Source organism: Nesoenas mayeri (assembly GCF_963082525.1).
Source record: "Nesoenas mayeri genome assembly, chromosome: 9".
Taxonomy (NCBI): domain Eukaryota; kingdom Metazoa; phylum Chordata; class Aves; order Columbiformes; family Columbidae; genus Nesoenas; species Nesoenas mayeri.
This window is the reverse complement of record NC_137557.1, coordinates 8114401-8126206: the sequence shown is the minus strand read 5'-3', so window position 1 is coordinate 8126206 and position 11806 is coordinate 8114401. Positions and strand designations below refer to the sequence as shown.

At 57.4% G+C, this 11806-nt stretch overlaps 1 protein-coding gene across 1 annotated transcript; it reads right to left on the bottom strand.

The window, feature by feature from the left end:
- Positions 1-1436: 1436 nt before the first annotated feature.
- On the bottom strand, positions 1437-3089 carry HES1 (hes family bHLH transcription factor 1; the record flags this gene model as incomplete). Its single annotated transcript, XM_080349777.1, has 4 exons — positions 1437-1921; positions 2630-2717; positions 2802-2897; positions 2982-3089. 4 exons carry the CDS (start codon positions 3087-3089, stop codon positions 1437-1439), a joined length of 777 nt encoding a protein of 258 aa, XP_080205903.1.
- Between the last annotated feature and the right edge of the window lie 8717 nt (positions 3090-11806).

Below are 11806 nucleotides of genomic sequence, written 5' to 3'. Positions count from 1 at the left end.
TTAAGGAGCTACCCCTGGCCGCATCATCAGGATGCCCTGTAGAGAGAAATCCTGGACAAATCCCCTCCTCTCTCTCAAAAATCCATCCCAAGAACTATTTTTAGATCAGAAGGCTGTGTTTGTATACAGGGAGAAGCAGGAGGAAAAGCTGGAGGAATTAAAACCCCAGCAGGTCTAATCTGTCTGGTCTCACAGTCTCCCCAGCTTTCATTTCCCCAGCACCTGGATACAAACACCTGGCTGATCCAGACAAAATCCAACAAGCTTTTGCACCAAGATTTGGAAGGAATCCCCAGCAGATCCTGGCATGGTTTAAAGCCGTCCGCTCTGAGTTAGGACTTGTTAAGAAGGGCAATGCAAGCTGTAACCCGAGACTGCCGCTCACCTCTATCTGGGGCTTGCATCTTGCCTGGAAATGGGGCATGACTAAGTCAAAGGGGTCAGTTGCCACTCACTGGTATAGAGATAGCCCGCACAGCCCCACATCACTCCCCCAGACACATGTTTTCCATCTAACAGCAGAGGAAATGCCCAACTCTATCAAAAACACATGCAGAACATTAATCATGAAGCAGAGCCTGGCTGGTGCTCAGGGCCAGGAACAGCTCTGTGCTTTTAAGTCCAGGTGGAGGTGGTGCCCAGCGCCTGCTGCAGCCTGTCAGCCAGCAGACAGGAGCACTCGTGTCAGGGTTGTCCTGCGGAGAGCCGCTGTTTTTGTAACACGAGAAGCTGGCAGGCACTGCTCTCTAAATCAACTGACCAAAGTAATTCGCAATTTACACCACAGCCTGGGAGCGGGACCCTCCAAGTCCAGGGCAGGAGGCTCAGCCGCGCAGCCTAGACGGGGACAGGCTGTCAGGTTCCACACCGAATCCATCTCACTTTACCTGGGCTACTGCACTCTGCCAGCCTGAGGAGCCAGGAACAGGGCAGAGGTGCCTCCCTCAGCACATTCACCAGCTCTGCAAACATAAGTTCATTTTAACAAGTCTGATCAGTTGAGCTGCTCCCAAGGAAGCAGTGATTACGTCTGCCTCAGGGCAGGGAGAGGGAACAGAGGGTGTGAGTGACAGCTCCAGCCTGGAGAGCAGGACAAGGCAGCCCTGGAGCAGTATGATCCCTGTGCAGCCAGGAGCTGGGCTCCCTCCTATGCACACAAGCCAGCACTCCAACCTATCTCCAAAGGCCTTCCAAAATGGAAGAGACACTTTTATTTTAAGAGCATTCAAAAAAAAAAAAAAACCAAAACCCAACAATCTTTGGTGTCACATAGGGAAGGGGAAGGGAGGGAGAAAAAAGATCTCGTGTAAAACACGAAACACTGTCAAGGGAGTGCTATGGTACAAAGGCACAATCCAATATGAACATATAACCTATGTACAGCCGTGCCAGCAGCACGGGGTGTGGTGCTCAGTCCAGTCCAGTGCTCGTCACCCTCACCAGGGTCTCCAGACCGAGTCAGCTGTGCCAGGTGGTGGGCCAGGTGGTGAGGCAGCAGTGGCGGCCGTGGGTGGGCCACCGTACAGGGGCAGCACAGCACCCCCGGGAGCAAAGGCGGTGCTGGGGATGAGGAAGGCGAATTGCCCATCGGAGGCTGGGAGTAGCTGGAAGCCACCGTACACCTTGGCTGTGTCAGCGCCTGGTTTGCAGGGCATACCCGGGAGCGGCCCCGCACCACTGCCTGGAGGCACCAGGGGTGGCCCAAAGGCTGCAGCTGGTGGCAGCGGGGGCGGCGGAGGAGGCGCAGGGTAGTTCATGGCGTTGATCTGGGTCATGCAGCTGGCCAGGTGGCCCAGGAGCCGGGTGCGCACCTCGGTGTTGACACCCTCACAAGTGGAGAGGAACCGCGTCACCTCGTTCATGCACTCGCTGAAGCCGGCGCGGTACTTGCCCAGCACCGTGGGGTCTGTGCTCAGTGCGGCTGCGGGAGGAGAGAGGCACACAGCGGTCAGCAGGCTCTGCAGGGAACAGGGGTGTGCAGCCCACCAGCACTGCATCCTGCAGCCCCCCTGGCAGCACATCTTGTGCTCGTGGCTGCCAAGGATCCCGATAGAGAGCATGGCCCCTCTGCTACCAAGTACCCCAGCCTCAGGGAGTTGAGTGGAGTACATACAACCCCCAAGTGTCCTCCTTTGCCCCTAAGCAATGTGGATCCAAGTAAGGAGCACAGTCCCCCCGGTGACTCCTGTGCCTCCCACCTCTCCCAAACAGATCCAGGTGGGGAGCACAGCTCCGCTGGTGAGGGGACCCAAGCCAGGACTGCAGCCCTCCCAGTGCCCTCCAGTACTGGGGATGCAGACAGAGAACAGTGTCCCCTAGAGACTCCCTGTACTGTGGATACAGGTACAGAGCAAGGTACCCCTCGCATCTCCCCGCCCAGTATCTGGGATGCAGGCAAGGAGTGCTGTGCCCTCCATAGCCCCCCAGGTACCCACGATACAGATGGGGAGCCCACTGGTCTGCTGTACCTGGGGTACTGGTACAGAACATGGTACCATCATCACCCCCCAGTACCGGAGATGCAGGTTTGGAGCCGGGTGCTCCTGTTGCTCTCGCTACCGAGGATGCAGGCAGGGAGCGCAAAGCCCCGGCCGCCACCCCCCCCGCCCCGGTTCTCTCCGGGACTCACCGGTCATCTGGGCACGCTGGAGGCTCCGCAGGTGCTTGACGGTCATCTCCAGGATGTCGGCCTTCTCCAGCTTGGAGTGCCGCGAGCTCTGCGGGCACAAACGGGGCTCAGACCCGGCCGGCGGCACCGGCACCCCCGCGTCCCCCGCCCCGCTCCGCTCCCCCCCGCTTACATCCTTCTTCAGCGCGTCCAGTATGAGCGTCTTCAGCTGCCCCAGGCTCTCGTTGATGCGCGCCCGCCGCCGCTTTTCCATGATCGGCTTGGAGGACTGCAAGAGAGGCGGCGGTGAGCGCCCGGCGCTGCTCCGCACCGCACTGCCCGTCCCGGCGCCGCCCGTCCCGGCCGCGCTTACCTTGCGGTGCTCCGCCGCCGTCTTGGGCTTGTCGGGGGTCGCGTTGACGCTGGCGGGGGTGGCGGCCACCGGCGAGGCGCTGCTCTTCTCCATCAGGTCGGCCGGCATCCTGCGCCCGCGCCGGCAGCGCCCGCCGCCGCGGAGGAGGCGCCGGGGCAGCGGCGGGCGGGGGGGCCCGGGGGCGGCGGGGCGGGCGGCGCGCGGCGGCGGGGCCGGCAGGGCGCGGGTGCCGCGCGCCCTTGGCCGCCCCTACTTATAGCGCGCGCCGCACGCGCGCGGCTCGTGTGAAACGTCCCCCGCCGCCGTTCCCACACTCGCGCCCAGCCAATGGGCGCCGCCCGCACGCGGCCCCGCTCGTGGACGGCGCCCGCCCATTGGCTGGGCGCCGCGCGGCGGCCGCCGGCCAATGGCGCGGGGCGGGCGGGCGGGCGGTCGCGGTTAACCCCTTGGGCGCCGCCCGCGGCGGGGGCGGGGAGGACCGAGGGGGGGGGAGCCCTCGGGGAGCGCCGCGCTAATTACCGGGTTAATTGGCGCCCGTGGCAGGCGGGGCCCGGCCCGCTCCCCGCGGGGGCTGCCGGCTGCCGGCCCCGGGGCGGGCTGCGCTGTGGGGGGCCGCGGCGGCCTGGGCCCAGCTGCGGTGGCCGGAGCCCAACGCCCGTGTGCGGGGCGGCCCCGCTCCCCCGGCGGCGGCCCCCGCCCGCCCGGCTGTCCCCGCGGCCTCGGCGGAGCGCCTTGGCCCGGGCACGGCTGCGGGGGCCGCTGTGGGCGAGGCCGCCCGGCGCTGCGGTGACGGTGCGACCGCAGATCCGGTGGTGCCGGCGGCGGGTGCGGAGCGGGAGGAGGTGGCTGTCCCTCGGCCGTGGCCCCGCCGGGCTGCTGCCACCGCCGGCTGGTTCGGACACTTCGTGGGGTTAGTTTGAAAAAATAAAAAAGTATTTTGCCTGGGGACTTGAAACTATCTTTTTTTTTTTTTTTTCCCTTTTTTTTTTCCTTCCCTCCGCTTGACTGACTTTCTCACACTCCTATTCCCATAGTCTGCCAGCTAAGCCTGAGTCATCCTGCCAAGAACTAGACCTGGCCTATTCAAAAATGTGCTCAGTTGCTCTTTCTCCTTTTCTTTTCTTTCCTTTTTTTTTTTTTTTTTTTGAGTATACACAGTAATGTTTTTCCACCTCCTCCAGTACCTGATCTGCACCTGTACGGGGCCAATCCCACATGTATCACCTGATCTCGCCTTTTCAGAGACCGTGAGAAAAATAAAGTTCAAGAAAGAAGAGGCATGTTTGCAGATCTCACCGGTGCGCAGCGCCCGTCCCTGCAGAGGCTTGTCTGCTGAGCCTTCCGACTTTAAAAAAGGGAAAATAAATAAAAGGAAGAGTGTCATGTTTAAAACTGCAGAAAAGCACAAATCCCTGCTTGCTTTCGGCTCCTCGGTGGAGCCACAAGCCTTTTGATTTAAAAACAAAGAGGAGCCTTCAGTGTGTAAGATTTAACTTCGGATGAGCAATATTTGACGTAAGCTTCAATTAGCGAGACATTCGGACAAACTCGAGTGGGGAAAAGACGGAGGCTGCGCTGGGGAAGTCGCTGCTGAAAAGCCTTTTCTCGATTGCCTTTATGGGGAAATCAGAGGCAACCAATTAGCAGGAAATCTGCAGGATCTTTCTGGAGACCCCAGAAAGTTATCTAGTGAACCAATATTTTTTCTAATGCTGATATGTGCATATATTTGGGGGGAAGAAAAGGAAAGTGATCACGATTACTGAGCTGGTGCTCTTCCTTCTGTGGGGAAACGCGGAGCTGGGCAGGCCAGCTGTGATTGCTGGCCAGAGGTTGGTATCTCTGGGGGACGAGTGCGGGGCTGGCAGCCAGGACAGGCTGTCACCATGGGCTGCCAGTCTTTGCGCACACCGGGGACCTGGGACTTGCCCACAACTGCTGGCAGCAGCTCCCCTTGCCCACACCAGCTCCCTGCCCAGCCCTGCTGCAAAGCCCATGGAGGTGGGTTTGCTTTTGGGGCACGTGAGGTCTCCAAAAGCAACTGCAGGGGCTTCTTGGATCCACGGCTGAGTGCTGCACGGGGCAGCGGGGAGGCAGTGACACTGGTGTTGCTGCTCCACATCTCCTCTGCCACCAGCGTGCTGCTGTGACATGCCCTCCGCGTGCGAGGGTTGGGATCCCCAAACGGAAGCATGTACATGTGTGAATTCCTCGGGGATCAGGAGAGGAAGGGGAGGATTTGCATGGAAGGATGTCTCTGGGAATGAAGTGGCCAAGGCCAAGTTTAGGCTGGAAGGAGGTGATGAAGGGATTTGTAACTGCTGGAGGGACCTGGAACAGATCCTCTGCGTTTCTCCAGCCCTGCTTTTGCTTATGAAAGAGGTGTCAATGGGGAGATAAAGCCTCGAGATAAGGGGCTGCCCTGGGGACTGGGGTGTCCCTTGTCCCACAGTCCTCTGGCAATGTTTTTTTTCTTTACTCAGGCAGTTATCTTGAGTTACAAATTGGGAATTGTCCAAAACAGATTTGGGAAGAACCTTCAGACAGCACATTGGGGCATTACTGACTGGCAGAACATCTTGGAGGAAAAATGTGTTGGCAAGAAAATTTAGACTAGTCCTGGGCATGGGCCCAGGGGCGGGAAGGTGGAATAAAATAGGTTGTTGCCGCTGGGGCAGCACGCAGGAGGTAAAGAGGTGGCAGGGCTAGCTGTGCTGGCTCTCTGGTCATTTAGGAAGCAGCCAGAGTAAAATGTGCTTCTAGAGATGCAAGAGCCTTAATACCCAAAGCTTGCAGGATCCTGGGAAGTAGAAAAAATAGAAACCAAGTTGTTTGTAAGATCCTGGGAAGGAGCTGGAGCCCAGGAATGGCACACCAAGCCTTTCCCCTTCGGGTCACGGACTGCAAACCTAGCCTGGCTGCAGCTCAAAATCGTCACCACTCTGAAGGCTGGAAAACGAGTGCTGTGTGTCAGGGACGTGTCCCTGGTGCAGATGTCTCCTCTGGGCAGTCCCATACATGTGCCTGCGCTCGTGGTCCCCATCTCAGAAGCTGTTGTGCAATCCGTACTCAACTAACTCTCCTGCGAGATGTGATCTCAGAATCGTTGGGTGCCGGTTTTAGAGTTTATTTCCGCTCCAAAAATGTTTGGCAGCTCTTTGGGACAAGGTCACTTTCAAACTGACTTCCTGACAAAGCTCCCTAGATGAAGTGAAGCTTTCATGGACGTTGCTCCCCTATGCACCAGGTCCTTGTGGTAAAGGGGGCAGCTCTTGTGCAGCAGCGTCACTGCTCAGTCCCGCCGATGGCAGGAGCAGCTCGCTGGGCAGGACGGCAGCCCCGTTTTGCAGCAGATCCTGCCCTCTCCTTTCCACTGGGAACCCATTTCCCACCTGCCTGATGAGACCCAGCACCCCAGCGCTGGCAGATGAGCCTCAGGGCTGCTCCTCCAGCAAGCACGTGCCTCGCAGGAGCCGGGCTGCTTCAGCTCTTCCCTGGCTGCCACCGCAGAGGAGAGGCTGAAGTGTTTATTTGTTTTACTCCTCTCTATGAGTCAGGCTGGGTGAGAGGGAGATCTGGCCATTCTACCGTGACACCCCTGGGTTTATTTTGGGGGGGAGAGTAGCTCTGGGCTCCAAGAACTGGTACCTACCCTTCTATTGCCCGCATGACCAGGCAGGCATCCCCAGGAGTGGTGCAGGAAGCTGTGGCATGAAGCAGTCAAGGCTTTGCTGGAGTAGCGAAGTACCACTCTGAGAAACTCCAGCATCGCTAAGAACAGGCATTAAAAAACCATTTTCATCTCCTCCTTCCATCCCAGGCTGGAGCACAGCTCTGTGCCGAAGAGGGCTCTGGGACAGGAGCCAGAGTACCTAGATCTCTTGCTAAGCTGATTCCTCTTGGCAGGCTCCTATCCTGCTGAACCAAGGAAACGCTGCCGGGGAGCTGGCGAGGAGGGCATTTTGGCAACTGCAAAATGCCACCCATGTGGGTGGGAATTCCCTTCCTGCCCTGATACCCACAGCATTAGTTATTTCTGAGATTTCTGGTTGGGCTGGAGCAGCCCCATGTGCTAACGGGCACAAGTGCAGCCCCAGCTTTCCACTTTGCACCCCTGCACGGGGCTGGTACCAGCCTGGTCCTCCCTTGGCAGCGAGGGCTGGATGCTGGCAGGTGCTGCAATTGGGAACGAGCACTGGGAACATCCCCAAATTGTGCCCTTGCCACTGCGAGCTGGAGGCCGGGAGCTGCCTTATACCCGTCTCTTAGAGAAGATCTTTCCGTGTGACACGACCAGAGTTCCCTGGACCACAAATTTGCAGTCTGCTGGCTGTGGCAGGGCAGTCCCACTCCAGCACGACAGGCAGGACCTTTTGCAAGATCCATCAGGTCCAGGCAGAGGGGCATCCAGCTGTGCCTGCATCCCTCTGAGAGCCAGAAATAAATGCGCAGTCACTGCTGCGATCCGGAGATGGGAAGGAGTGTCTCTCGGCTGTCATCCTCTCCATGTGTGGTGGGAGGTGTTGGCAGTGAGAGATGAGTTACTTATTTATTAAGATCCCACTTGTGTCACTGCCTCAGGCTGCTGTCTCTGTGGCGGAGCTGTGCTGCCTGCATGCTTGCAGGGCACACGGAGACCCTGCGAGCTGTGTAGGCTGGGTACATTTCTGAAAACACTGTGACTTTGGCAACGGTGGGGCTGGAGGCAGCATGCAGGGCTTGCTAGTGCTGAAAATGTCCCTGTCCCAAACACTGAGCAGAAGGCACCCTCTTGAGAGCCTCCAGGCGAAGGTGGATGTGCATTAGCTCCACATCCACGAGTCCAGCCCCAGCCGTGTTGCTGCAGCACTTGTGTGCTGAGCCGTGTGTGATCCCTGGCAAGCCCTGGCTGCAGGAAGCCCCACAGGCTTTTCCAGAACACGGCTTTTAAGTCGGATCAGACCAGCGCTGCGGTTTGCAGCCCAGCTGTGCGCAGCTGGATTGGCGTAGCCGGGGGTGGGAAGACGCAGGCGGGAGTGTGGCGAGGTGGGAGCCTCGCCAGCCGTCCTCGGCGCAGAGAAACTGCGCCTGGCTGCGTCAGCGTGCTCTCAAAGTCCCAGCACACCAGCCCTGTCTGTGTCCCCTCTGCCCTCTTCCCCCGGCCCCACTGGCACCTGCAGCCGAGGGCAGGTGGGACCATGGCAGGCGGCTCCCTGGGGACCCAACCTTCACCGGCTGCGGGCTCATCAATCCCCTGGGGCCAGCCCTCGACCGCAGCGTCTGTGCTCCTCTGCAGAGTGATCCATCACATTTTCCAACACAATTCTTTTTCCTTGGCATTAATCTGTCCAAGAAAGGAGCCCGGACTGATCACTGCCCTGGAGCTTTCTGTTAAGTTCACCAGCTGATTGTCATCTCGTACTCCTGGTGCCATGAATAGGCAGCAGGGAGAGCATTGTGTAAGCTGCACGTTATCCTTAAAACCCTGGCAACCACAGAGGTGCAGCAAGAAAGTATTTGGGACGTTTGGGAGGTGCTGCACCAGGCAGCTCTGCCTCCCGTGCGGCAGCTCTGCTGAGGACAGTGTGGGGCTGCGTCCCCATGGAGGGCAGGGACAGAGGTCTCAGCATTCCTGATCTGACCTGGCCCCAGAGCCCTTGGGACACCGAGCTTTTCCCCTTGGCAGACGGATTCGGTCACAGCTTGCCAGCCCTCCCCAGGCCATGCTGCTCTCCCGACTCCATTATTCCCTTAACCATTTATTCAATAAAATGCAGGATACTTCAGGGCGCAGTGCTGTGCTGCTGCAGAATAGAGCCTTTGCCCAGCCAGCATCTTTCTTGAAGTGGTAACTAGATGGACTCTGATAAATCCAGGATACGATGAATCATTTGCACTTGGCTCCTGATCTCCCTGGTGTCTTTGGTTTAGTTTTAGCTTGGCAGGATTATGGAGCGAGTTAGCCTATCTCACTGATACTTCAATGTATATATAATTTGAATGCTGCATTCCTAAAATCAATATTCATTATTCAAGGCGATAGCAGAGCTAAAATTAGTCCTCTAGCTGTACCAAGAATATCAGGATGATCATACGTTATTAGGATCAGCGACCTCATGCACGTGGGCAGGGCAGCGGGCAGGGTGCTGAGCCGCGTGGCAGCGCGCGCTGGCACCGTCCCTGCCGCCTCCCCGGGGAGCCAGACCCTGCCCTGCCTGCCTCCCGCCGCCCTGCTCAGCCGCCGGAATTACGCCAGGGTTCAGCCGCGGTGGCAGGCGGGGCGATCGGGGCGACGTGCCAGGGGGACACAGCGACGGTGGGTTTTATGCTGGTTCTTCTGCCCAGGGTGGTCAGACCCGACATGGGAAGTGGTGATTTGAAATCCTCAATTAGCACGTTTTGACAGCAGATCAGCGTGTGTGCTAGGGTGGAGTGGTTTTCTCCCTTATTTTTCTTCTTTCTCTTGCCGATTTGCAGTCAAGTCCCCTCCATAAGACCCTTGGTCATTGGCAGGAGGCAGGTTTTTTGGAAAACTCCTGTGCATTCTCCGTTTGCTTTGGTTACGTGCTGCCACATGTGTGCCAGTCCAGAGCTGTGTGCATGCTCTAGTCCTGGCAATCGCATTGGGGAATCATTTTTCTCACATGAGCTAAAAAGAGAGAAGGTGGAGATCCTTTACATGCTAGTCAAGAATTGATGTGTTAATAGTTGCTGTAATAGAAAATACTATCCCTCAGAGGATGTTGTTGTTTTATAAACAAGGGGATAATTTACAGCTCAATTACTTAAATCATTAGTTAATTGCTAAGCGTAATGAATAAATACATTTGCAAGTACAACATTTAATTTGCACAGATTCCAGTAGTCTAGGCATTAAGAGGCAGATCACTATTTGATAAGTAATCTGGAATGTCGTATGAAATGACATTTATTTTCACACGCAGTCCAAATGATGAAATGTCCTGAAACGAGATTTCAAGGGCCTTGTCCTTCCTCCCCTGCAATGAAGGGCACTGTTTTCATCAGCTGCCTTAGAAATGCGTTCAGGCTTCCTGTGAGCACCAGGGAAGGCAGGAATTTCTCCAGGAAATTCTACAACAAGCAAACCCAGCAAAGGGGGAATTCGCAGCCCGCTGCTGTCTGTCCATGCCGATGGCCCCCACCAGTGCTGCAGGACTTTGTGCCTATTGCAGGCAGGTCCCGTTCTGTGGGGCATGAGGAGCCCTGCCTGCTCCCTGCACACTGCCTGCCTGCACACTGCCTGCACACTGCCTGCCTGCTGCCTGCCTGCACACTGCCTGCACACTGCCTGCACACTGCCTGCCTGCACACTGCCTGCCTGCTGCCTGCACACTGCCTGCCTGCACACTGCCTGCCTGCTGCCTACCTGCACACTGCCTGCACACTGCCTGCACACTGCCTGCCTGCACACTGCCTGCCTGCTGCCTGCACACTGCCTGCCTGCACACTGCCTGCCTGCTGCCTGCACACTGCCCGCTGCCTGCCTGCTGCCTGCACACCACCTGCCTGCACACTGCCTGCTGCCTGCCCGCTGCCTGCCTGCTGCCTGCACACTGCCTGCTGCCTGCACACTGCCTGCTGCCTGCCCTCTGCCTGCCTGCTGCCTGCCCACTGCCTGCTGCCTGCACACTGCCTGCTGCCTGCCCTCTGCCTGCCTGCTGCCTGCCCACTGCCTGCCCGCTGCTGGAGCCGGGGCCAGCTGCCGCTGCCCCAAATAAGAGGCCCTGCAAACAGCAGGCACCTGCGCTTCGGTTGTTCCTATTGAATAATCTCGGGCTACTGGTGCCTTTTGCAGGCTCATATCTTTATTGGAGGCTGTTAAAGCTGAACCTCCCAACAGCAATAACACCACTACAAAGCATTTCTAAGAAAAAAGTACGTGAGAATAAGGGAGATACTGAGATCCCAGCCAATTTCAGTACAATACAAGCCTGAAGTATCCTTATAAAGTTAACAAGTCAAATTTAAATGCATACAAGGCTCAGGACTGGACAGGAAACAGGATCAGCCAAACCTTTAAAGACACATCATTGTCTGTCAGATTCATGCCATAAAAAAGGTGTATTCACATGGCTGATACACTGATAAACCTGGTGGAGAAATTTCAGCAGCCCGAATGGGCAGGGATGCTTGCTGCAGGGATGTTACGGTGGCCCGGTCCCTTGTTACAGAACGCTCTGTCCTGCACTCTCTGCTGTTGCCCTGCAATAAAATGGGGTTCTTCTGGTGTAAATCAGGGGAGAGTCTGGCAGGTGATTTCCTCCGAGGCAATCAGCAGCACTTGCCACTGGCTTTACGATATGCAAGCCAGCCTTTGCAATCCTGCTGCTGGAGGGAGGCAAGGAAATAACGTTCATGCCTTGCCCAGCACTGTCTCCATCACACTCCTGAGCAGCACAAGCTGCAGCCAGGAGCACAGTACACGGCGGCAAATGCCCTGTCCCCTGTGGCATAAGCACCCTGGGTGCCACAGGCAGGAGAGGGCAAGGAAAGAGCTGGACGAGGCTGCTGGTGCTGTGCACCCGGGAGCTGGTCCCTGCTTTCTCCTGGGAGCCGAAAGCACCTGTGGATTTGGAGCGTGTCTGCTGAAGGCGCCTGGAGAACAGCTTGTTTCAGCAATGGGAGCTGGAAGGGACCTCGTGGAGTGTTGCAACGCGGAAACAGTGCCAAAAGGTCCCAAGCCCGCCCCTATTGAACTCCCTTAAGTACCAGGTTAATGGCCAAATGTGCTCATGAAATGCAAACCACTGGGAGTTCACTGAGCTTGCCTGGGTGGTGTCAGCATGGCCAGCTCATTGTGCCTGATCCTTCCGTCTCCAGTGTGT